Below are 27,006 nucleotides of genomic sequence, written 5' to 3' on the forward strand. Positions count from 1 at the left end.
AAATGCAAAAATTAGCTGGGTGTGGTGGCGGGCGCCTGTAATTCCAGCTACTTGGGAGGCTGAGGCAGGAGAATCGCTTGAACCCGGGAGGTGGAGGTTGCAGTGAGCCAAAATGGCATCACTGCACTCCAGCCTGGGCGACAAGAGCGAAACTACTTCTCAGGAAAAAAAAAAAAAAAAAAAAAAGAAAAGTTTTCTGCTGTTGAAGTAGTCAGATGAGTAAGCATTGTGTGCACAAGGCTTTTTATATTTTTATGTAAGGTCACAGCTGCTTCTGTTTGCCATTGTGCTACACATTTCTCTACTGAAAAGGGGGCTTTAGTTTCTCATTTGACAAGTGCTAGATTATTCAGTGCCTGATTATCAAGTTATGGATTACCTAAACTTAGCCTCCCTCCCTTCCTTCCTTCCTTCCTTTGCCATCCTGGAACACTTCCTTAGTGGTAATTCTACCAGCAGATCCTGTGAGATTTCAACTTACCTTGTTGTTTTTTGTTCACAGACCCCATGTCTTTGTCTTTAATTTTTTTAACTTGGGGTTCTGTTTGTCAGTTAAATGTTAATCAAGTAGAAGGCTAACTTAATTTTAAAACTTTTAAATTTAAAAATGATTTTAGATTTACAAAAGAGATGTAAAGATAATGCAGAAAGTTCCCATATACCCTTTACCCAGTTTGCCCTAATGTTTCACTAATCTTCTCTAGGATTCAATTAAAGATACCACATTGCTAAACTAAGTTGTCATGTTTCCTTTGTCTCCTCCAATCTGTGAGTTTCTCAGTCACTTTTCTCTTGAGACAGAGTCTGTCTCTGTCACCCAGGCTGGAGTGCACTGGCACTATCTGGGCTCAACCTTTGCTTCCAGGTTTCAAGTGATCTGCCCACCCCAACCTCTCCAGTAGCTGGGACTGCAGGCACACAATACCATGCCCAGCTAATTTTTGTAAAGATGGGGTGTCACCATGTTCAGCCTTTCAGTCACTTTTTTTTTTTTGAGACAGAGTCTCAGTCAGTCGCCCAGGCTGGAGTGCAGTGGCGCGATCTGGGCTCACTGCAAGCTCCGCCTCCCGGGTTCACGCCATTCTCCTGCCTCAACCTCCCGAGCAGCTGGGACTACAGGCGCCCGCCACCTCGCCCGGCTAGTTTTTTGTATTCTTTTTAGTAGAGACAGGGTTTCACTGTGTTAGCCAGGATGGTCTCGATCTCCTGACCTCGTGATCTGCCCATCTCAGCCTCCCAAAGTGCTGGGATTACAGGCTTGAGCCACCGCGCCCGGCCTTCAGTCACTTTTGATGCTTTTTTTTTTTTTTTTTTTTCCTGAGACAGAGTCTTGTTCTGTTTCCCAGGCTGGAGTGCAATGGTGCTCACGGGTGTGAGCCACCGTGCCCGGCCTTGACACTTAACGAGTATTGGGTGGCCTGGCATGGCTCACCTCTGTAATCCCAGCACTTTGGGAGGCCGAGGCGGGCGGATCATGAGGTCAGGAGTTTGAGACCAGGCTTGCCAACATGGTAAAACCCCATCTCTACTAAAAATACAAAAAATTAGCCAGGCATGATGGTATGTGCCTGTAATCCCACTTACTCTGGAGGCTGAGGCACAAGGATTGCTTGAACCCCTGAACCCCAGAGACAGAGGTTGCAGTGAGCTGGATTGCACCACTGCACTGCGACAGAGAGAAGCTTTGTCTAAAACAAAAACTAAAACAAAAAACAGTGTTGGGCTGAGGGCACTAGCTCAGGAGGCCTGTAATCCCAGCACTTTGAGAGGCTGAAGCAGGAGGAACATTTGAGCCCAGGAATTCAAGACGAGCCTGGGCAACATTAGCAAGACCAAGTCTCTACTAAAAAAAAGAAAAGAAAAAATTAGCCAGGCATGATGGTATGTGCCTGTAAACCCAGCTACTCAGGAGGCCAAGGCTGGAGGATTGCTTGAGTCCAGGAGTTTGAGGCTGCAGTGAGCCACGATCGAACTGCTGCACTCCAGAGACCTTGTTTAAGGAAAAAAAAAAAAAAAAAAAAAAGAGTACTGGTCAGATGTTGTATATAGAATGTTTCTCAATTTGGGTTTTTCTCATGATTAGCCTGGGGTTATGGATTTTGAGGGAAAAAACCCACAGAATTGAAGAGCCCTTCCCATTGCATTATTTCAGGGGGTTCATGATATCCGCATGATTTATCACTGGTAGTGGTAACCTTGATCACTTGGTTAAGGTGGTATCTGTCAGGTTTCTCCACTGTAAAGTTACCATTTTCCCCTTCGTATATGCTATTCATTAAAAGTGGCCATGAAGCCTAGCCTACAATTTAAAGGAAGGGGGATTGGCCTGGACAACAAAGTGAGACCCTGTCTCTACAAAAAATTAAAAATTAGCCAGGTGCAGTGGCATGCGCCTATAATCCCAACCACTCAGGGGGCTGAGGTGGGAGGATCACTTGAGCCCAGGAGTTCGAGGTTGCAGTGAGCGATGATTGTGCCACTGATCTCCAGCCTGGGTGACAGAGTGAGACCCTGTTTTTAAAAAAACAAAACAAAAATACAGGAAGGAGGGCCGGGCGCGGTGGCTCAAGCCTGTAATCCCAGCACTTTGGGAAGCTGAGACGGGCGGATCACAAGGTCAGGAGATCGAGACCATCCTGGCTAACATGGTGAAACCCCGTCTCTATTAAGAAATACAAAAAACTAGCCGGGCGAGGTGGCGGGCGCCTGTAGTCCCAGCTACTCGGGAGGCTGAGGCCGGAGAATGGCGTAAACCCGGGAGGCGGAGCTTGCAGTGAGCTGAGATCTGGCCACTGCACTCCAGCCTGGGTGACAGAGCGAGACTCAGTCTCAAAAAAAAAAAAAAAATACAGGAAGGAGAATTAACCTTTGCCTCTTGGAAGGAGGAGTGCCAAAGAATTTGTGCACATGTATTAACCACTACAATAACTAATAAATATTTGATGGAGATACTTTGATGTATCCTGTTTCTCCTTGAAGCTTTACCCACTGATTTTAGTGTTTATTCATGAATCTTAGGAATCATAGTACTGTGTTGTTCTTTATTTTATTTTTATTTTTTTGAGATGGGATCTTGCTCTTGCAGTGGCATGGACTCAGCTCACTGCAACTTTGACCACCCAGGCTCAAGCGATTCTTCCACCTCAGCCTCCCAAGTAGCTGGGACCATAGATGTGTGCCACCACACCTGGCTAGATTCTTTTTATTATTTGTAGACATGAGGAGGTCTCACTATGTTGCCCAGGCTGATCTTGAACTCCTGGGCTCAAGGGATTTCCCTCATATCTTCTATACTTATTAACTAGTATTCTTCTGAAAGAAAGATGTCTTACATCTTACAAATAGCTTCTTCCCAGTTAATTTATTCAATTATATATGTCAGTATGGGTTCATGAGTATTTATTTAATTTTGGGGCTATATTTCAATATTATAATTTATTCTGCTATTCCAGTTTTTCCAGCTTTGGCCATTGGGGGCTCTTTCAGTTTGGCTCCTATGTCCTTTGGAATTGCCCTTACCTTTTGTTTAATTTTTGTGACTGATTGATTAATTGTACTTTCTTACTTTCTAGTTCTATGAGATGGGCCAGGGTCATCTTAGCCATTTCTTCAAGGAGTCTTGGTTCTTTATATTAAAGAATTATATTTAGTGCCTGTAATCTCAGCAGTTTGGGAGGCTGAGGTAGGAGGATTGCTTGAGGTCAGGTGTTCTAGACTAGCCTGGGTAATGTAGCAAGACTCCATCTCAACAACAAGAATTATATTTAGAAACCAAGATCTGGGTGCCAGTGTGCTTATTGCTACTGGTGTATCCACTGCTTCTAGGCCCTCTCAGCAAACATAACTAGGAAATATATGTATATATGCTAATCATGTATATACATATATCTACACTTATTTCTATATCTATCTGCATAGATATTAAAATAAACATGAGCTCATAATGATATTTTCAATTCTAATCTTGGACCTTAGGGCTTATGCTAGCCTTCTCACCTTGTTTATTTTAACTTCTTTCTCTGACAGGGAGAAAACTGACTTTCATTACCTATGATGTATTTACTTATTTGTTCAATTCTATTGTCTATATAAAGTAGTTCCGGTCGGGCACAGTGGCTCACGCCTGTAATCCCAGCACTTTGGGAGGCCGAGGTGGGCGAATCACAAGGTCAGGAGATCGAGACCATCCTGGCTAACTCGGTGAAACCCCGTATCTACTAAAAAATACAAAAAATTAGCCGGGCGTGGTGGCGGGCACCTGTAGTCCCAGCTACTCGGGAGGCTGAGGCAGGAGAATGGCGTGAACCTGGGAGGCGGAGCTTGCAGTGAGCCAAGATGGCGCCACTGCACTCCAGCCTGGGTGACAGAGCGAGACTCCATCTCAAAAAAAAAAAGTAGTTTTAGGATGAGTAATTCAATTTTTAATATTTCTTGTGAAAGGAAGCATACCATTTCCTGAAATAAGCATATTTTAGTGTACCTTAGCCCTTGTTGAGGGGCATTTCCTCTATTATCTGATTAACATTCTCCTTTGTTTTTTTTTTCAATGTTTAATTTTTTTTTTTTGTAGACAGAATCTCACTCTGTCGCCCAGGCTGGAGTGCAATGGCACAATCTCGGCTCACCGCAACCTCTGCCTCCCAGGTTCAAGCAATTCTCCTGTCTCAGCCTCCCAAGTAGCTGGGACTACAGGCGTGCACCACCACACCTGGCTAATTTTTGTATTTTTAGTAGAGACAGGGTTTCACTATGTTGGCCAGACTGGTCTTGAACTCCTGACCTCAGGCGGTCTGACCACCTTGGCCTCCCAAAGTGCTGGGATTACAGGTGTGAGCCACCGCACCCAGCCAATTTTTAATTTTAATTTTTAATTTTTTTTTTTTTTTTGAGACAGAGTCTCACTCTGTCACCCAGGCTGGAGTGCAGTGGCCTGCAGTGCAGTGGCACAATCTCAGTTCACTGTAACCTCTGCCTCCCGGATTCAAGTAATTCTGCCTCAGCCTCCTGAGTAGCTGGGATTACAGGCATGCACCACCATGCCCGGCTAATTTTTGTATTTTAATAGAGACGAGGTTTCACCATGTTGGTCAGGCTGGTCTCAAACTCCTGACCTCAGGTGATCCACCTGCCCTGCCTCAGCCTCCCAAAGTGCTGGGATTACAGGCATGAGCCACTGCACCTGGCCTCTCTTTTGGTTTTAAAATTCCATAAAAGCAGATCTATGGCTGGGGACAGAGTTTATCCCTGATGTTTACTGGTAATTTTGGGTCATTGGAAAGTGGTAGTAACTTTGCTTTTTAGTTTTTTTGAATGAAGCTAAAACTAAAAATGTTAGGATAGTAGAGTGGAACAGCTATATAGACAGTTCTCAAATACATGGCAGATGTGGTAGGGGAGAGTGCTGTTAAAATATAGTGATACAAAACAATTTTTATTTCATTCTCATTTTATTCTGTACTGTTTCAATTAGTGTTTCTGAATTTCATTATGGGTATATTGACTAGAACTCTGGTTGGACTGGGACTCTAACTAGATCTAATACAGTGGTTCCCAGGCTTTTTAATCTCATGGCCCAGAAGAAAAAATAACTGAAATAAAGGAAAAGAGAAAGAGACAGAGAAGTTTAATGATAGGACCAACTTACAGTTGCCACCGTTTTACTTTCCTAAATACATTTTTTAAAATCTAACACCATTATTTCATAAAAGAAAATTTTTTACCATTTTAAAAGTAGGACATATGAATAAAGTATAATCCTGTAATATGACTACAACTTAATTTTATTATTCACATTTATTTTAATTTATTTTATTTATTTATTTTTGAGATGGAGTCTCTCTGTGTCGCCCAGGCTGGAGTGCAGTGGCATGATCTCAACTCACTGCAACCTCCGTCTCCTGGTTTCATGCCATTCTCCTGCCTCAGCCTCCCGAGTAGCTGGGGCTACAGGTGCCTGCCACCATGCCAGGATAATTTTTTTGTATTTTTAGCAGAGACGGGGTTTCACCGTGTTAGCCAGGATGGTCTTGATCTCCTGACCTCGTGATCTACCTGCCTCGGCCTCCCAAAGTGCTGGGATTACAGGCATGAGCCACTGTGCCCAGCCTATTATTTGCTGTTTTAAAATTTTTATTTGTTATCAGGATCTTGAAGAATTTGGAGAAAAAGATTAAAATTTTTATTTTTCTCATTTTCCATGGATGTGTAAAAACATCATCATAGATCAGTGTTTTGGAATCTCTGGTCTAGTGCTTCTTGTTATAAAGAAAGGCTCTTATATATCTTGTTATTATGCTATTTTCTTCCATAGGTAAAAGCAGCTGTCATAGTCTTTCTTTTTCATAATCTTTAGAATACAGTTTTGAGTATTTGAGGCATTTAATAGATTCATGACCTATTGAATTAAATACTCAGTTTTTGGGTTCATTGTAGTGACTGACCATGAGCTGCGCTGTGATGTTAAGGTTGATGTGATAAACAGCATTGAAATTGTATCTCGGGCCCGGGAACTTTATGTAGATGATTCGCCACTGGAACTGATGGTGAGGGCATTGGATGCTGAAGGTAAAGAACTTCAGAGGATTCAACAAAATTACCTAAAATAAAGTAATATCCCTTTATGTTTAGCACTTGGAAACAAAAACTTGAGTGACAAAAGTAGATTAGAAATAATATCTATTTTCTCATTTGGAGCTCATATAGATGAATAATAATTCTGAGTATGATTTAATGTATTAGCTACACATTTTCATAAAATATTCCTGCTATTGTTAGTTATCTCAGAACTTTTCCTTTCTTTTTTTTTTTTTTTTTTGGTGTGGTGGGGACGGAGTTTTGCTCTTGTTGCCCAGGCTGGAGTGCAATGGCATGATCTTGGCTTACTGCAACCTCTGCCTCCTGAGTTCAAGCATTTCTCCTGCTTCAGCCTCCTGGGTAGCTGGGATTACAGGCCTGTGCCACCACTCCTGGCTAATTTTGTATTTTTGGTACAGACGGGGTTTTACCATGTTGGTCAAGCTGGTCTCGAACTCCTGACCTCAGGTGATCCACCCACCTCAGCCTCCCAAAATGCTGGGATTACAGGCGTGAACCACCGCACCTGGCCATTTTCTTTTATTTTGACATGGAGTCTCGCTCTGTTGCCTAGGCTTGAGTGCAGTGGTGTGACCGTGGCTTACTTTAACCTCTGCCCTCCGGGTTCAGGAGATTCTTGTGCCTCAGCCTCCCGAGTAGCTGGGAATACAGGCGTGCGCCACCATGCTCGTTAATGTTTGTATTTTTAATGGAGACGGGTTTCACCACGTTGACCAGGCTGGTCTCAAACTCCTGCCCTCAAGTGATCTGCCCGCCTCAGCCTCCCAAAGTGTTGGGATTACAGGTGTGAGCCACGACGCCGGCCTCAGAACTTTTCTTAGATATCCAATCTACTACTGAGCTTCTGCTGATGGTCCCTACATCAACAATTAAGAATATTTTTTGGAATTTATTCCTAGCTCTGTTTGATCAATCCACTTTCTATAGATCAGGAGAATTAAATGGAAATCTGTAAAAAAGTTACAATCTTGATCTAATATTTAATGCTTTTAATACTATATACTATATTAATGCTATAATGTGGTATTAAAAACATTTAGGTGGTAAAATAAAAAAATTTATGTGGGACGTGGTGACTCATGCTTATAATTCTAGCACTTTGGGAGGCCGAGGTTGAAGTATCCTGTGAGGTCAAGTTTCCCATGGTTGATTAAAAAAAAAATTATAATGTATTGCCACTTTCTTTTTTTTTTTTCTTTTTTTGAGATGGAGTCTCGCTCTGTTGCCCAGGCTGGAGTGCAGTGGCCGGATCTCAGCTCACTGCAAGCTCCGCCTCCTGGGTTTACACCATTCTCCTGCCTCAGCCTCCTGAGTAGCTGGGACTATAGGCGCCTGTCACCTTGCCCGGCTAGTTTTTTTGTATTTTTTAGTAGAGATGGGGTTTCACCGTGTTAGCCAGGATGGTCTCGATCTCCTGACCTCGTGATCCGCCCGTCTCGGCCTCCCAAAGTGCTGGGATTACAGGCTTGAGCCACCGCGCCTGGCCTGTATTGCCACTTTCTTTGTAAATTATTTGAGTGATTTGATTTTTTAATTTGAAAAATGAACTATTCTGGAAGCTTTTTTTTTTTCTTTTGGATACAGAGTCTGTTGCTCAGGCTGGAGTGCGATGACACAAGCATGGCTCACTGTAGCCTTGACCTCCCAGGCTCAAGCAATCCTCCTATCTCAACCTCCTGAGTAGCTAGGACTACATATGCAGGCCACCATTCCTGGCTAAGTTTTTATTTTACAGACCAGGTGTCACTATGTTGCCCAGGTTGGTCTCAAACTCCTGGGTTCCAGCGATCCTCCTGCCTTGGCCTCCCAAAGTGCTGGGATTACAGGTACAAGCCATTGCACCTGGCCTGGAAAATTTTTACAAAAATTTGTGCGGAGGGGACCAGGATTAAGGATGCCTTGTCAGCCATGAGGTGGCCTTCATGTAGAAAGGAACAGAAGGAGCATGGCATCATTATTGTCAGTCAGGAGTTAATCAGCTGGAGTCCTTTTTACTTTCAGATAGCTTGTGCAGCAACATCATTTACTGTTTGTGTTGGGAACTTTCTCATATATATGTTTTAATTCATTAATGATAGTGCTTTCTATTTCTTAATAAAGGAGGCCTCAAAGTAATTTTCTAGTTAAGTTTCCCTTTCTTGTTGTAAATACCTGAATATTTTTTAATATGTGATCCTATCTTGTCTGCTTTTGACTTGCTGTACAGGAAATACTTTTAGTAGTCTGGCAGGGATGATGTTTGAGTGGAGCATTGCCCAGGACAACGAGTCAGCAAGAGAAGAACTGTCCAGCAAAATTAGGTAAACTTGAAACCAAACATAAATCACCTGACTATGAAGAAGACAGCTGCCATTAAGTGGCATGCTGAACAAGCAACCATTTTTGTGGACTTTGATGATCTTACTGTCTGTACTTTTTTGAAACTGATAAATTACTGAGGGAAATGTCTTTGATAGAATGAAATATGACATAGATGTAGGTACCTTTATGATCAATTAATCTGAGTTATTATGGAGGAGTTCATGGGCTAAGTACTACACAATTATTTGAGCCAGGTGTATCTTCTGGCAGTTCTTTTTATTCAAGCTACCTGCACATGCTGAAGTAGAGGGAGAAGGATAAGAGTATGAAATTTTGTCTTCAGTACCAAGGAGAAGATCTCAGATCCAAGTTTTACTCCCACCACAATTTTAGCCAGAGGCTCATAAATACCTTTCTTTTTTTTTTTTCTTTCCGAGATGGAGTCTCGCTCTGTCGCCCAGGCTGGAGTGCAGTGGCGTGATCTCGGCTCACTGCAACCTCTGTCTCCCGGGTTCACACCATTCTGTCTCAGCCTCCTGAGTAGCTAGGACTAGAGGGGCCCGCCACCACACCTGGCTAATTTTTGTTGTTGTTGTTGTTGTTGTTGTTTTTGGTATTTTTAGTAGAGAATGGGGTTTCACCATATTAGCCAGGATGGTCTTGATCTGCTGACTTCGTGATCTGCCCGCTTTGGCCTCCCAAAGCGCTGGGATTACAGGCATGAGCCACCGTGCCCGGCCTTTTTTTCCCTTTTCTTTTCTTTTTTTTTTTTTTTGAGATGGAGTCTTGCTCTGTCACCCAGGCTGGAGTGCAGTGACACGATCTCAGCTTACTGCAACCTCCACCTCCTGGGTTCAGGCGATTCTCCTGCCTCAGTCTCCCAAGTAGCTGGGACTACAGGCGCCCGCCACCACACTCGGCTAATTTTTGTATTTTTAGTAGAGATGGGGTTTCGCCATATTGGCCAGGGTGGTCTCAAACTCCTGACCTCAAGTGACCTACCCGCCTCAGCCTCCCAAAGTGCTGGGATTATAGGCGTGAGCCACTGCTCCTGGTCTCCTTCTTTCCTTCTTTCTTTCCCTTCATCCCTCCCTCCTTCCCTCCCTCCCTCCCTCCCTCCCTCCCCCCCTCCCTCCCTCCCTCCCTCCCTCCCTCCCTTCCTTCCTTCCTTCCTTCCTTCCTTCCTTCCTTCCTTCCTTCCTTCCTTCCTTCCTTCCTTCCTTTTTTTGACAGAGTCTTGCTGTGTCACCCAGGCTGGAGTGCACTGGCGTGATCTTGGCTCACTGCAACCTCTATCTCCTGGGTTCAAGTGATTCTTCTGTCTCAGCCTCCCAAGTAGCTGGAATTTCAGGTGCGTGCCACCATGCCCGGCTAATTTTTGTATTTTTAGTAGAGACGGAGTTTCGCCATGTTGGCCTGGCTGGTCTCAAATTCCTGACCTCAAATGATGTGCCCACCATGGCCTCCCAAAGTCCTGGGATTACAGGCGTGAGCTACCATGCCCAGCTGAAAGTGTTTTACATTCTACAGACATTGAAGAAACTATGTTTAAAGTCTCTTAGGGACTTTTGAAAGAACACTTCGTTTAATTCTGCTAGAAACACATTATATTTTATGTCTTTAGGATTCTTAAATACTCTGAAGCAGAATATGCTCCCCCAATGTATATAGCTGAGATGGAAAAAGAGGAGAAACAAGGAGATGTGATTTTAGTGTCTGGGATTAGAACTGGTGCTGCTGTTGTAAAAGTTCGAATTCATGAACCATTCTATAAGGTAAAAAGTTTGTGCTATAAATTTTCCTTACTTTTTTTTTTTAAGATAGGGTCTTGCTCTGTTGCCCAGGTACTACAGGAATGCACTACCACACCCTGTTTTTTGGTTTTGGTTTTGGTTTGTGTTTTTTTTTTTTTTTTTTTTTTTTTTTTTTTGGAGAGACAGACAGGGTTTCACCACGTTGCCCAGGCTGGTCTCAAACTTCTGAGCTCAAGCAGTCTCCTGCCCCAGCCTCCTAAAGTGCTGGGATTACAGGCGTGAGCCAGCACAACTGGCCAGTGCTGTAAATGTTTCATCTAATAGTCTTGCCTATGGAAAATATAGTTTTTTATGTTTATCTGTAGTAGAAGCCCTCTAGTCTGACGTGATTTGGGCCAACAGTTGGTCATTTAATTGAAACAGTTATTTGAAGTAGGTAAGCATTAAAAAATTATCTTAAACATTTTATTGCCTGATTACAATTACAAATGTGACTGGCATTTTCTCTTAAAATATATAACTAACATTTTATTCACCAATTCTTGATGTAGGTGCAAGGCCTTTCTTTGACCATGGGTTCACTGATTTGAAATCTATATATACTTTCTCCCATAAATTACAGTTTCTAATTTCTTCCTTTTTTGGGGTTGGGAGGGTTCAAGTGATTCTTGTGCCTCAGCCTCCCAAATATCTGGGATTACAGGTGTGTGTCACCATGCCCAACTAGTTTTTGTATGTTTAGTAGAGACAGGGTTTCACCATGATGGCCAGGCTGGTTTCAAACTTCTGGCCTCAAGTGATCCACCTGTCTCGGTCTCCCAAAGTGCTAGGATTACAGGTGTGAGCCACTGCGCCCGGCCCTAATTTCTAGTCAAGTGAAAATTTAGATGCACGAAGAATTTGAGTGCAGAAATTTATATTTTAAAGGATTTTCCCTAATAATTTACATTTCTCACTTATACCTAATTGATAGTACATATTAGCAGCTTGCCTTTAACTTTTTTTGAAACATTTAAATTTTTAATAGAAACAACAGTTCTCTTTTCACATCTATAGTTTTTGTTTTAATGTGATTATAATTACAAGCACAACTTGCATAAATAGGTTTGGGAAAAAAAAATGTCTTTTGGTAAGCATTTAATTCAATGGCAAGAACCTGAGTGTGTGGACCTCCTAGAAAATCCTACCAATCTTGCATTGGGTAAATCTTCATAAAAATCAATGTGTTCAACAGAGAGTGGAAAGTAACTTAATCTGGTAAGTCAGTTAATTGGAGGTTGGCTAAAAGAATTTCTGTGTTCTACAATTGAGTCTTACCTTTTCTCATTTCAGCATACTTACCTTTTTATTTACCTACTTTTTCTCTTTTAGAAGACTTTTCTGTTCTAAGTCTGAGTACCTTAGAAAGTTAATTAGGTATTAAGATTCATGATCACTTTTTAAGGCTAGCTGAAATTATGACTTGTGATTAGGAAAGCTTTTTAAAAATATATTTATAAAAAATTTTAAAAGAAATTTAAAAGAAGTAAGCATTTAACAAGAAAGACTACTGTGAGGATTCCGTCCATGGAAACTTTTTTTTTCCCCCTCCCTCTTTTAGAAAGTGGCAGCAGCATTAATACGTCTGCTTGTTTTGGAGAATATATTTCTTATACCATCCCATGATATTTATCTCTTGGTAGGAACATATATTAAATACCAAGTTGCAAAAATGGTTCAAGGGAGAATGACAGGTAAGGTGATTTATTTTTTCTCCTGTGACTCACATTTCCCAAATCTTTTCTGCTGACAAGATCAGCAACTCCACGTTATATATGAAAAATACTTGGGTTTTTAGATTTTGTGATAAAGTATTAATTGCTGTACTTAACTAATATTAGACAGAAATAGCCCCATATGTTGAACATATTAATAGCAGAGTTAGGCTGCTTAGCTTCAGTGCCAGTAGGCATCTGAATTCTCTATTAAAACAACAACTAGCCAGGTATGGTGGCTCTCACTTGTAATTCCAGCTACTCTGGAAGCTGAGGCAGGAAGATTGCTTGAGGCCAGGAGTTGGAGACCAGCCTAGGCAACAGAGCAAGATCCCCATACCTTTTTTATTTTATTTTATTATTTTTATTTTTTTGAGATGGGGGTCTCACTCTGTTGCCCAGGTTGTATCAATGATCATGGCTCATTGCAACCTTGGACTCCTGTGCTCAAGTGATCCTCCCACCTCAGCCTCCTGAATAGCTGGAACTACAGGTTCCTGCCACCATATCCAGCTCTTTTTTTTTTTTTTTTTTAGATGGAGTCTCGCTCTGTCACCCAGGCTGGAGTGCAGTGGCATGATCTCGGCTCACTGCAACCTCCACCTCTGGGTTCAAGCAATTCTCCTGCCTCAGCCTCCCAAGTAACTGGGATTACAGGTATGCGCCACCATGCCCAGCTAATTTTTTGTATTTTTAGTAGAGACAGGGTTTCACCATGCTGGCCAGGCTGGTCTTGAACTCCTGGCCTTGTGATCCATCTGCCTCAGCCTGCCAAAGTGCCAGGATTACAGGCATGAGCCATCGCGCCCAGCCTCCTTTTTTTTTTTTTTTTTTTTTGGTACAGATCGGATCTCATTATGTTACCCAGGCTGGTCTTTAACTCCTTGTCCCAAGTGATTCTCCCACCTTGGCCTCCCTCCCAAAGGGCTGAGATTATAGGCGTGAGCTACTGTGCCAAGCTGAGACCTCATCTCTAAAAATAACTAAATAAATAAAACAACAAAAGCTTTACTAGCTTTTGAAGGGCAAGTGAAGACACTTTACCAGAAGGGACTTGAATCATCATTGCAATGATCTTTGCAAAAGTTATTTCTTGAGAAACTCAATTCTCGACTGAAAGCTTAATATTCTATTGATGGTAAAAGTTACATTGAGCTTTTTTTTTTTTTTTTTGAGATGGAGTCTCACTCTGTCGCCCAGGCTGGAGTGCAGTGGCACAATCTCGGCTCACTGCAACCTCTGCCTCCCAGGTTCAAGCGATCCTCCTGCCTCAGCCTCCCAAGTAGCTGGGATTACAGGAGTCCGCCACTATGCCCAGCTAATTTTTTGTATTTTTAGTAGAGACAGGGTTTCACCATGTTGGCCAGGCTGGTCTCGAACTCCTAACCTCAGGTGATCCGCCCGCCTTGGCCTCCCAGAGTGCTAGGATTACAGGAGGAGCCACCACACCGAGCCTCCAACAATATATTTTAACTCATAAACTCCACACAAATGGTTACATGTAGAAATTCATCATAGCAGGAAAAACATTAAAGGCAGATCATACTCTTATTTTATGTCTGCTTCCTGATCACTCCTTTATGATCAAGAATACATCATTATCTACTGGAATGGCTGCTGTCATTACATTGATGTATCTTTCATGTCTTACAGAGGTGAAATTTCCCCTGGAACATTATATACTGGAATTGCAAGACCATAGAGTTGCACTTAATGGGTCTCATTCTGAGAAAGTAGCTTTACTGGATGACAAAACAGCCATGGTGACTGCCTCACAACTGGGCCAGACTAATCTTGTCTTTGTCCATAAAAGTATCCTTTTGTTCAAGTTTTAGCTGCCAGTCTACACTTCCTTGAGCATGCTAGACATGTTCTTTGGTAAAATAATTTAAGAATGATTATAGTACTACTACAGTGTTTTCCTGTAGGTTTTATTTTTAACAAAGAATTATAAGTTATTGCTGTGATAATTTCTAACAGAGTAAGTAGAGAAAAGGAGTGTAGTTAGAACTTGGGATCTACTAACTTCAGTGCTTATTTGCAACCTCAATCAAATTGTAATTAGGGAAATAAAAAAACTGTAATTAGGGGAATGGGGAAAACGGAGTTTGGAAGAACATGTGAGAATTTTATTTAATTTGTTCTTTCTTATTTGTACATGATACTTGAGAAAATATGCTATTGTCTGCAGTAGATGTTTAACTAATATTTTAAAAATTGTGTTGAGAGCAATTTTTAAAAATTCACTAAATCTGCTATGCAAGGATTGAACAAAGAAAGGTACACAGAGACCTGTAATAGTCAATGAAAACAGAAGAGAATGAAGATTTAAATTCTCAGAAAATTGAAACATGATTTGGACTCCATCTCTCAGTGCTTTATTTGGAAATTTTTTTTAATATTTGAATCTGAAAGAAATTCATTCAGAAAATATCTATTATATTTATACTATATGCTCAACATTGTTCTAAGCTCTGGGTATACAAACTGCCATTTTGTCCAGCATAGTTAGATTTTTAAATTATTACTATTATTATTATTATTTTTTTTTGAGACAGAGTTTCACTCTTGTTGCCCAAGTTGGAGTGCAGTGGCGCGATCTCTGCTCACTCCTGCCTCTGCCTCCCGGGTTCGAGTTATTCTCCTGCCTCAGCCTCCTGAGCAGCTGGGATTACAGGCGCACGCCACCACGCCTGGCTAATTTTTGTATTTTTAGTAGAGACGGGGTTTCATCATGTTGGCCAGGCTGGTCTCGAACTCCTGACCTCAGATGATCCACCCACCTCGGCCTTCCATAGTGCTGGGATTACAGGCGTGAGCCACTGGGCCTGGCCAAAAAATTATCGTTTTTGTAGAGACAGGGTCTCACTCTGTTGCCCAGGCTGGAGTGCAGTGGTGCAATCTTGGCTCACTGCAACCTGTAAACTCCCAGGCTCAAGTGATCCTCGCAGCTCAGCCTCCCAAGTAGCTGGGACCACAGGCACTTGCCACCATGCCCAGCTAATTTTTATATATTTTTTGTAGACACGAGGTCTCTCCATGTTGCCCACACTGCTCTTGAACTCCTGGACCCAAGCAATTCACCTGCCTTGGCCTCCCAAAGTGCTAGGATTCCAGGCATGAGCCACCACACCCGGCCAGATTTTTTTTTTTTTTTTTTTTTTAGAGATAGGGTCTCACCCTGATGCCCAGGTTAGAGAGCAGAGGCATGATCATAACTCACAGTAGCCTTGAGCAATCCTCCCACCTCAGCCTTCTGAGTAGCTGGGACTATAGGCACACACCACCATGCCATACTAATTGTGTCTTTTTTTGTAGAGATGAGGTCTTGCTAGGCTGAGTAGGCTGGATGATCTCCTGGCCTGAAATGAACCTCCCAAAGTGCTTGGATTACAGGTGTGATCCACCACACCCAGTCTTTACCTAGCATAATTAGAGAAGTCCTCTCTGATGAGGCGACACTGGCACAATAAGCCATGTGGATAATTGGCGAAAGACTTCTAGGAAAAGGAAAGAGCAATGGCAAAGGTTCTGAAGTAGGAACATATTTGGCATGATTAAAGAAGAGTAAGGAAGACAGTGAAGCTAAAGTGCAGTGAATCAGGAAATAGTAGAAATAACAGAGTAGGGGAGGGGCAGATTAGGTAGGGGCTAATAGGCTTACTCTGAATAAGAATGTCTCTACTCGGGGCACACTGTCTATAGGGTAGCCCTGCTCCGAAAGGAACAGTCTTCTGCTATTCCGCTTCAATAAAAGTTGCTAACACCAGAAAAATTCTATCAGGCTTGAAAGGTATAATATTTCTTGTATAATTGTGTTAGTTAGCTGCCTATATTATTTGTCTTACACACATTAAGGAGACTTATTGATCCAATGTTGTTTGCTTTTTAGTCATTTTAAGGTACCCAGGACATTTTTCAGCAAATGCAATCATACCTACAAAATAAATTAAGTTATTCAATATTTATTGAGACCCAACTGTGTGTCAGGCACTTCCCTGAATTCCCCAGGTGAACTTAAATGTTCTTTTTTCCCCCCATATTTTCAGTTCATATTGTTATTTTTTCCCAAAGTATCAAATATTAAAATACATTGTGTTTGTCTATTTATATATCTTTTTTTTTTTTTTTTTTTTTTTGAGACAGAGTCTCGCTCTGTCGCCCAGGCTGGAGTGCAGTGGCGGGATCTCAGCTCACTGCAAGCTCCGCCTCCCGGATTTACACCATTCTCCTGCCTCAGCCTCCCGAGTAGCTGGGACTATAGGCGCCCGCCACAGCACCCGGCTAATTTTTTGTATTTTTAGTAGAGACGGGGTTTCACCATGTTAGCCAGGATGGTCTCGATCTCCTGACCTCGTGATCCGCCCGCCTCGGCCTCCCAAAGTGCTGGGATTATAGGCGTGAGCCACTGCGCCCGGCTATATATCTTTTTTGAGGACATGGACGGTGACTATTCATAATGAGTCCCAGCACCTGGCATAGAGTAGCTGGTGGAACTGTTCATGGAGATGGAGAATATAAGAGAAAGAGCAGTTTTAAGGAAAAAGATAATGAGTTCAGTTTTTCACATGTTAAATTAAATCATCAAAACTGTGGGATAGATATCCAAGCAGAAATTTTCATTATGCCTCTAGAGGAGAAAGATTGAGGATCAAGATAGATATTTGAAAGTTAGTTTATAGATAGGTAGTAGTTGGAGCTATTGTAGACAAAATCACCTAGGGAAATTATATAGAGTGAGAGAATTTGGCCAAAGACAAAATTGTGTAATGCTGGCTTTTAAGGTTCATATGGAAAAAGACGTGTAAGGAGGATCTAAAGGAATGCTTAAAAGGTAGTATTATAGAAAAACCAAGGATGGGCGCAGTGGCTCATGCCTGTAATCCCAGCACTCTGGGAGGCTGAGGCAGGTGAATCACTGGTCAGGAGTTCGAGACCAGCCTGGTCAACATGGAGAAACCCTGTCTCTACTAATAATATAAAAATTAGCAGGGTGTGGTGGTGCATGCTGTAATCCCAGCCACTCAGGAGGAACTCCTGAGGCAGGAGAATCATGTGAACCTGGGAGGCAGAAGTTGCAGTGAGCCGAGATGGCACCACTGCACTCCAGCCTGGGCGAGAGAGTGAAACTGAGTCTCAACTAAATTTAAAAAAAAAGAAAAGAAAGAAAAATCAGAGAGAGGAGTTTCCTGATAACCAAATTAGGAATTTACAAAGAGGAGAAGACTGTTCAACAGGTCAAATCTGGTAGTGATGTCAAGATAAAGACTGAAAGGTTGTAGTAACTAGGAGGTCTTGGGTCACTTTGTCAGTAAAAACAGCTTGACTTTCACAAGGACAAAAACAAAGTGGAAGTTTGAAAAAGACACAAGGAATACTTTTTTTTTTTTTTTTTTAAGATTGGAAAAACTTGAACATTTCTCTTAATTAAACAGAGAAAGATGGCAGAGATAAGGGAGAAAAGAGAGCCAGTTGATGGAGCATGTGTTTTCTGAGAGGCAACAGAAAATGAGATTTGGAATGCAGATGGAAGGCTTAGATCTTATTCTGATATCTTATTTTGATATTAGAAGAATGAATTGTTTTAGAGATCTGTTGAGATGTTTCCTCATTTGTTAAATGAAGGGAATGTTATTATTTCTGACTTTCCTTCTAGCTCTTATATTTTATGAATATTATAGTAAAGTACATATCAGAACTAAACCTAAGTTTGGCACAGAGTTACCCATAAAGTATTTAGAAGATTTGCTTTAGGCCAGGCACAGTGGCTCATGCATGTAATCCCAGCACTTTGAGAGGCTGAGGCAGGAGAATTGCTTGAGTCCAGGAGTTTAAGACCAGTCTAGGCAACATAGTGAAACCCCTGTCTCTACAAAAAGTAAAAGGTTAGCCAGATGTGGTGGTGCAGGCCTATAGTCCCAGCTACTCAGAGGCCTGAGGGTAGGAGAATCGCTTGAGTCCAGGAGTTAGAGAGGCTGCAGTGAGCTGTGATTGTACCACTGCACTCAGCCTGGGTGACAGAGTGAGACCCTGTCTCAAAAAAAAAAAAAAAAAAAAAAAAAAGATGGGGCCAGGTGCAGTGGCTCACACCTGTAATCCCAACACTTTGGGAGGCTGAGGCAGGTGGATCACCTGAGGTCAGGAGTTCGAGACCAGCCTGACCAACATGGCAACGCCCTGTCTCTACTAAAAATACAGTAATTAGCCGGGCATGGTGGTGCACACCTATAGTCCCAGCTACTTGGGAGGCTGAGGCAGGAGAATCGCTTGAACATGGGAGGCAGTGGTTGCGGTGAACCAAGATCATGCCGTTGCACTCTAACCTCGGTGACAGAGTGCAATGGCGCAATCTCAGCTCACTACAGCCTCTGCTTCCTGGGTTCAAGCAATTCTTCTGCCTCAGCCTCCTGAGTAACTGAGATTACAGGTGCCTGCCATTATGCCTGGCTAATTTTTGTATTTTTAGTAGAGACAGGGTTTCACCATGTTGGTCAGGCTGGTCTCAGACTCCTGACCTCAGGCAATCCACCCACGTCAGCCTCCCAAAGTGCTGGGACTACAGGCATGAGCCATCGTGCCCGGCCAATTTTTAAATATTTTTTAGAGGTGGGGTCTCACTATGTTGTCTAGGCAGGTCTTGAATTCCTGGGCTCAAGCGATCCTCTCATCTCAGCCTCCCAAAGTGTTGGGATTATAGGCATGAGCTACTGTGCCTGGTCTATATTAGTGTATTTCAGATTGAGTGTTTTCTGTTTAGCCATGTCAGTTATGTATTTCTTTCTTTCTTTTTTTTTTTTTTGAGATGGAGTCTCGCTCTGTCGCCCAGGCTGGAGTGCAGTGGTGCGATGTTGGCTCACCGCAACCTCTGCCTCCTGAGTTCAAGCGATTCTCCTGTCTCAGCCTCCTGAGCAGCTGGGATTACAGGCGCCTGCCACCACGCTCAGCTAATTTTTGTATTTTTAGTAGAGACAGGGTTTCACCGTGTTGGCCAGGCTGGTCTCGAACTCCTGACCTCATGATCTGCCCCCTCGACCTTCCAAAGTGCTGGGATTATAGGCGTGAGCCACCATGCCTGGCCTTTTTTTTTTTTTTTTTAGATGGAGTCTTGCTGTTGCCCAGGCTGGAGTGCAGTGGCGCCATCTCAGCTCACTGCAACCTCTGCCTCCCAGGTTCAAGTGGTTCTTCTGCCTCAGCCTCCCGAGTAGCTGAGATTACAGGAGTGCACCACCACACCTGCTTATTTTTGTGTTTTTAGTAGAGACGAGGTTTCACCATGTTGGCCAGGCTGGTCTTGAACTCCTGACCTCAAGTGATCCGAAGCCCTGCCTTGGCCTTCCAAAGTGCTGGAATTACAGGCATGAGCCACTGTGCCTGGCCAGTTATGTGTTTCTCAGAGCAGAAGTAATTTATTCTTAGCTTTTGGATGTAGTATATTTTTGAGAACAAAGCATAGTCTTAATTAGATTCTAAATAGACTGATAATGGAATAAATTTATATTTCTGCCAGGATTATCTGAAATGGTAGTGGTAGAATGAGGTATAAGTGACCCAGAAGTATCTTTGATGGCAAGCAGAGAACATTTTGGTGTTAAACATTTATTGCAGACAGAAAATCAACTAGTAATTTTGAAACTGTCTGTGGAGTTCTAGGCATGTTGCTGAATGGCAAGTCATGCCTCTCCCTCTGCCTCCATCAGCACTGTTCACCTTTCAGCCAGAAAGTCTCTTCCTCCAGAATGGAGCCACTTCGTCCTGCTTCCATACTGGGCTCCTATGTAGGTATTTATTTGGAGAAAGAAGTCTGCAGCTACATTAATATTAAAAGCACAAAGCATGATCTTTTTTCTCCCTTTCTATCTTCCTCAAATTTGAAATTCAAGAATATCTGACTCATAAGATGACTAAGCATCCCTCAGATTTTTTGCAGAAATATACACATTTAAGTTTTGACTCTCCAAAGGATAATAAAAGATAGGACTTTTGTTTGTTTTCATTTGTGCATTTGTTTGTTTGTTTGTTTTTCTCCTTTGGTGCCTCACCTTTTCACCCAAATCTGGCTCACATGATTTCCTTAAGCAAAAATTAAGATGTTCATGTGCGATCTGTGTCTGGACTCCCAAATTGCACCATATATGTTGTAGAGCCTGGATTTTTAGGTACTTTAGATCATACTTTTCAGAAAGGTAGATAGTTTAAATGATTTCACTAAAATGAGTGCATTAAAAACTATAGCATTTCTTCAACTTTCAACTTTCATTCTGGGACTTAATTTCAAATTCAACCTTACTTTGACATATTTTATCAAATTGTTCTGATTAAATGCTATCACAAGAGTGAAGCATGTTGAGAAAGATTGTGAAAAAAATATGAAAATCCATATAATACAATTTTGAGGTTAGGAAAAGAAACTTTATACAAGGAAAAAAGAATCTTAATGCTCATAGGCCACATGAAACAATGAATCTGACTGAAAGAAGCTGAAATATTGCCTGACACATTAGGAATGAGCTGAAAGTATGGTTTCTTCTTGTCTACAGATATAAGTGAAAGTGTTTCTTTTTGTTGTTTGTGTTTGTTTTTGTTTTTGTTTGAGACAAGGTCTTGCTCTGTCACCCAGGCTGGAATGCAGTGGTGTGATCTTGGCTGACTGCAACCTCTGCCTCTTGGGCTCAAGCAATCTTCACACCTTAGCCTCCCAAGTAGCTGGGACTACAGGTGTGCCACTATGCCTTACTAATTTTTGTTTTCTGTAAAGCTGGGATTTTGCCACATTGCCCAGGCTGGTCTCAAACTCCTGAGCTCAAGCGATCTGCTCTCCTCAGCCTCCCAAAGTGCCAGGATTACAGGTGTGAACCACCATGCCCAGCCTAAAGTGTTTCTTTATACCTGAGATGAACTAAATTAAACCAGGATTTTTGGAACCCTAAATTATTATACAATTTTTTCTTTTTTGTCTGAGACAGTGTCTGGCTCTGTTGCCCAGGCTGGAATGCAATGGGTATAATCACAGCCCACCGTAGCCTCCAATTCCTGGGGTCAAATGATCCTTCCACGTCAGCCTCCTGAGTAATGGAACTATAGCTGCAAGCCACCACGCTCAGCTAATTTTTAATTTTTTTTGTAGAGATGGGATCTTGCCATGTTGGCCAGGCTGGTCTCAAACTCCTGGGCTCAAGCAATTCTCCTTCCTTGGCCTCCCAAAGCGCTAAGATTACAGGCGTGAGCCACCAGGCCAAGCCTTATACAATTTGAGAGAAGGAACTAAAAGATCTACATTGGAGAGCTGGATGCAGTGGTTCATGTCTAATTCCAGCACTTTGGGAGACTGAGGCTGGCACATCGCTTGAGTCGAGGAGTTCGAGACCAGTATGGGCAATATGGTGAAACCCTGTCTCTACTATAAATAGAAGAATTAACCAGGCGCAGTGTTCTAAGCCTAGTCCCACCTACTCAGAAGACTAAGGTGGAAGGATCGCCTGAGCCCGAGAGGTTGAGGCTGCAGTGAGTCATGATCACACCACTGCACTCCAGCATCTTGTGATAGTAAGACCCTGTTTCAAAAAACAACAACAAAAAAATCTACTTTAGACCAGTCACAGTGGCTTAGGCCTGTATTTCCAGCACTTTGGGAGGCTGAGGCTGGCAGATCTCTTGAGGACAGGAGTTTGAGACAAGCCTGGCCAACATGGCAAAACCTCATCTCTACTAAAAATACAAAAATTAGCTGAGCATGGTGACGCACACCTATAATCCCAGTTACTTGGGAGACTGAGGCACAACCATCAGTTGAACCCAGGAGGTGGAGGTTGCAGTGAGCCAAGATCGTCACTGCACTCCAGCCTGGGTGACAAAGCAAGAATCTGTCTCAGAAAGAAAAAAAAAAAGAACCTACTTTGGAAATAATCTCCATCTATTAGTACATTTTGCTGTTTGAACAGCTTTATAAAGATTGTATTTTTAAATTCATTGTAGAAAAATGTTAGCCTCTTCTAATATTTTTGTTTCTTGATTTGTGTATAGGTTTCACTGTCCAACCTGGAAACCGATGGAGTCTAGAGGTGGGACAGGTGTATGTCATTACAGTAGACGTCTTTGATAAAAGCGGCACAAAGATCTATATTTCAGATGTGAGTCAGTCTTTTTTATTTTTCTGAGCTCCTTGTAGGGATAAGATACATAAGATATGGAGTGGGCCATCTTCCTGGCTAGAAAGCCCTCTTTTTTTCTTTGATTCTAGATTTTTACCTTTGGAAAAGCAAGTTGCTAATTTATTATTATCATTAATTCTGTTCTTCTTCTTTTTTTTTTTAAAGAGACACAGTCTCGCTCTGTCACCCAGACTGGAGTATAGTGGTGTGGTCATTAGCTCACTGTAGCCTCCAACTTCTGGGCTCAAGCAATCCTCCCGCCTCAGCTGGGATTAAAGGCATAAGCAACCATGCCCAGCTAGTTCTGTTCTTGAGGAATGCTAAATCAGAAGTAAAAGATATAATTTGGTCAGAAGTATAGAAAAGAGTTGAAATGAGTACCAGTGATAACACTTTGGAGGGTGTCCTCATTCTACTACTTCACATCAGAGATGGTTACGAGAGTTTTGTGGTGGTGAGAGTAGTAATATGAATATCAGATGTGAAGTATTGTACTCACTTTCTAGGGTCCTTATTTTATCCTGAGAACTGTCAATTTATAAAATGTTAAAAATTACACTAAAATTTGCATAAGCTTTGACTCTTGCTATTCCTGATGCTTGCCTTTGATAGATCTTTCAAAAACTAGTACGATTTTAAAATTATATCTCCCCAATTTATAATTTCCATGAGGGAGAGCAAAAGTTTTGTTTTTATCTCTTTATTCCATGAATGCATAGCTACAGTTTTATAGATGGTTTGGGATTAAGATGGCTTCAGGGAAAGAACTATCTTCAGGTTTGTGTTACTGTGGGGCTGATTTTCAGAATCTCAGGATTACACACGACTTTCCTAAAGAGTACTTTGAAGAGCAACTAACTACTGTGAATGGATCTTACCATATAGTAAAAGCCCTGAAAGATGGTGTTGTGGTAATAAGTGCATCCCTGACCTCCATCATTTACCAGGTAGGAATTAAAAAGACGGTGTTTGTATTTTAACAATACTGAAGAGGCTTGGCTGACTTGTTGATGTGCAAGCAGATATGTAGCATATACCACCTTTATCTTTCACAAAAATAAAGAAACAGATAAACAACACACTCATAAGTTTATTCCTCTACAAATTTTCTGTTCTAATCTATGTTATTGTACATTAAAATATCTGTATTTGTGGTCATCGTGTATATATCATTTGGGGTTTCAGGTTTCTTTTTTTTTTTTTTTTTTTTTTTTTTTTTTGAGACGGAGTCTCGCTCTGTCGCCCAGGCTGGAGTGCAGTGGCGTGATCTCGGCTCACTGCAAGCTCCGCCTCCCGGGTTCACGCCATTCTCCTGCCTCAGCCTCCCGAGTAGCTGGGACTACAGGCGCCCACAACCGCGCCCGGCTAATTTTTTGTATTTTTAGTAGAGACGGGGTTTCACCGTGGTCTCGATCTCCTGACCTTGTGATCCGCCCGCCTCGGCCTCCCAAAGTGCTGGGATTACAGGCGTGAGCCACCGCGCCCGGCCTCAGGTTTCATTAAAAACATTTCTTTTTCTTTCTCCTTCCTTCCTTCTTTTCTTTCTTTTCCTTTCTTTTCTTTTCTTTTCTTTTTCTGAGAGAGCGCCTCATTTCATCAGCCAGGCTGGAGTACAGTGGTGCAATCATGGCTCACTGCAGCCTGGATCTCCGAGGCTCAAGGAATCCTCCCACCTTGACCTCCTAAGTAGCTGGGACTACAGGCACATGCAACCACACCTGGCTAATTTTTGTTTTTGTTTATTTTTTTGAGGCAGAGTCTCACTCTGTTGCCCAGGCTGGAGTGCAGAGGCATGGTCTTGGCTCCCTGCAACCTCGGCTTCCTGGGTTCAAGCGATTCTTCTGCCTCAGCCTCCTGTGTAGCTGGGGTTACAGGCATCCACCACCATGCCTGGCAAATTTTTGTATTTTTAGTAGAGACAGGGTTTCACCATGTTGTCCAGGCTGGCCTTGAACTCCTGACCTCAAGTGATCCACCCACCTCAGCTTCCCAAAGTGTTGGGATTACAGGCGTGAGCCACCACAACCAGCCACATCTGGCTAATTTTTAAAATTTTTGTAAAGAAGGCATTTCACTGTGTGGCGCAGGCTGGTCTTGAACTCCTAGGCTCAAGTGATCCTCCTGCCTTGGCCTCCCAAAGTGTTGGGATTACAGGTGTGAGCCACCACTACCAGGTGCATAAAGTACTATTAATTCTAAAAATCCAAAGGTTTAATATGCCAATTTAGTTACCCATGCCCCAAACATTGAACTATTGCATTGTTTCCACTTTTTTTTACTATTGTAAATGGCATAACTGAGTATCTTTGTACATTTTTTTTTCCTTTTGGATAATTTCCATACTGTGTAACAACAGAAATGGAGTTATTGGGTAAAGGGATAGGGAATGAATCTGTTTCTAATGCCTCCAAATACATAAGTGTCCTGATTTTTAGTAGCCTGCCAGACCTACTTTCCTCTCCCAAACCTACTTTTTCTTCAATGCTCCCTCCTTTCACTCAGTTTAGACAAAATCCGAAGTCACCCTTGACTCTCCCTTCTCCCTCAGCTTCTGTATTCAATACATTATTAAGCACCACGTCAATTCTTCTAAATGCCCGTCAAATCTTTTTTTTTTTTTTTTTTTTTTTTTTTTTGAGACGGAGTCTGGCTCTGTCACCCAGGCTGGAGTGCAGTGGCCGGATCTCAGCTCACTGCAAGCTCCGCCTCCCAGGTTCACACCATTCTCCTGCCTCAGCCTCCCAAGTAGCTGGGACTACAGGCGCCCGCCACCTCGCCCGGCTAGTTTTTTTTTGTATTTTTTTTTTTAGTAGAGACAGGGTTTCACCATGATAGCCAGGATGGTCTCGATCTCCTGACCTCATGATCCGCCCGTCTCGGCCTCCCAAAGTGCTGGGATTACAGGCTTGAGCCACCGCGCCCGGCCTTTTTTTTTTTTTTTTTTTTTACCATCCCCATTGTGCTCTCTCTCTCTCTCGTTCTCTCTCTTTTTTTTTTTTTTTCTTTTTGAGACAGAGTCTCACTCTGTTGCCCGTGCTGGAGTGCAGTGGCGCAATCTCAGCTCACTGCAACCTCCACCTCCTGGGTTCAAGCGATTCTCCTGCCTCAGCCTCCCAAGTAGCTAGGACTACAAGCACATGCCACCACGCCCAGCTAATTTTTGTATTTTTTTAGTAGAGACGGAGTTTCACCATATTGGCTAGGCTGGTCTGGAACTCCTGACCTTGTGATCCGCCCACCTCGGCCTCCCAAAGTGCTAGGATTACAGGCGTGAACCACCGCGCCCAGCCTCTCTCTCTCCTTTTTTCTTTTAATTGAGACAGAGTCTCACTCTGTCACCCAGGCTGGAGTGCAATGGCGTGATCTCAGCTCACTGCAACCTCCACCTCCCAAGTTCAAGCAATTCTCCTGCCCGAGCCTCCCAAGTAGCTGGAGTTACAGGCATGCACCACATGCCTGGCTAATTTTTTGTATTTTTAGTAGAGATGGGGTTTCATCATGTTGGCCAGGCTGGTTTTGAACTCCTGACCTCAGGTGATCCACCCACCTCATCCTCCCAGTGATGGGATTACAGACATGAACCACCTCGCCTGGCCAGCCCTGTAGAACCTTATACAAAAAGTTGGCCCTCTGTATATGGGTGAGTTTTGCTTGTTTTTAAGTATGAGGAGAATTTCTTACCTTAGCACCTTTAAATGTTCTCGTTTTCTTCTGAATAGCTTATAGCATCCCTTGGCCTTTACAGTTTATGGATGTCCAGGGGTCGGTCTTCTGAAAGTATGATTTCCCTTCCTATGTTGATTTTTTTAAAAACCTCTTTTATTTCAGGGAATTTTAAGCTATTTTCCCTGATTGTGATAATTAGTTTAGGTCTAGCAAAACCCTTTTCATTATTATTTCATTTTCATTATTATTGAACCATAGTAGCTATGCTTATTTAATGAAGTTAAATATTTCTTTATTTCTTTTATAGATAGAAACTGGTTAATTTATGAGCATACCATTTTGCTGACATTTTGAGTATATGAATGTGTATTATAAGAACAGTCCTTACAAAATACATTTTGCTCCTTTTTTCCTGCTCTTATAGAATAAAGATATTCAGCCTATAAAATTTCTAATCAAACACCAACAAGAAGTGAAGATTTATTTTCCCATCATGCTTACACCCAAATTTCTGGCATTTCCTCACCATCCTATGGGAATGTTATATCATTATAAAGTACAGGTATGGTGTCCTATAAGGCTTCACAATGAGATAAGCTGGTTTCTCTTATAGCTTAATTTATTGAAATTTGATTAATGTTACATTTATTTCTTCCCAATCCTAAGAGTATAACTTGGGTTTTGGTGACAACCAGAATTATACTCTTGAAAAATGTCATCTGTGACAAGACTTGGTTATGGATGCTTTCTCTCTTCCCAGTATCCTTTCCTTGTGAGTTTTATAAAGTT

The 27,006-nt window shown here is 42.2% G+C and overlaps 1 protein-coding gene across 9 annotated transcripts in view; it reads left to right on the forward strand.

Moving 5' to 3' along the window:
• Positions 1-27,006, forward strand: part of LOC105498255 (nucleoporin 210 like) — a 163,044-nt gene that overhangs the window by 6,738 nt on the left and 129,300 nt on the right. For 5 of the 9 annotated variants that reach the window (XM_071084919.1, XM_071084928.1, XM_071084905.1 and 2 more), the window contains 9 exons: positions 6,433-6,564; positions 8,801-8,894; positions 10,520-10,670; positions 12,250-12,382; positions 14,057-14,215; positions 20,491-20,586; positions 22,424-22,530; positions 23,358-23,498; positions 26,642-26,779. In XM_071084919.1, coding sequence (XP_070941020.1) covers positions 6,433-6,564; positions 8,801-8,894; positions 10,520-10,670; positions 12,250-12,382; positions 14,057-14,215; positions 20,491-20,586; positions 22,424-22,530; positions 23,358-23,498; positions 26,642-26,779 — 1,151 coding nt within the window. Of the gene's footprint in view, positions 1-6,432; positions 6,565-8,800; positions 8,895-10,519; positions 10,671-12,249; positions 12,383-14,056; positions 14,216-20,490; positions 20,587-22,423; positions 22,531-23,357; positions 23,499-26,641; positions 26,780-27,006 lie in introns of those variants that run through there. The other 4 variants (XM_071084909.1, XM_071084952.1, XM_071084937.1 and 1 more) reach the window with 4 other exon arrangements.

Source organism: Macaca nemestrina, chromosome 1, assembly GCF_043159975.1.
Source record: "Macaca nemestrina isolate mMacNem1 chromosome 1, mMacNem.hap1, whole genome shotgun sequence".
Taxonomy (NCBI): Eukaryota; Metazoa; Chordata; class Mammalia; order Primates; family Cercopithecidae; genus Macaca; species Macaca nemestrina.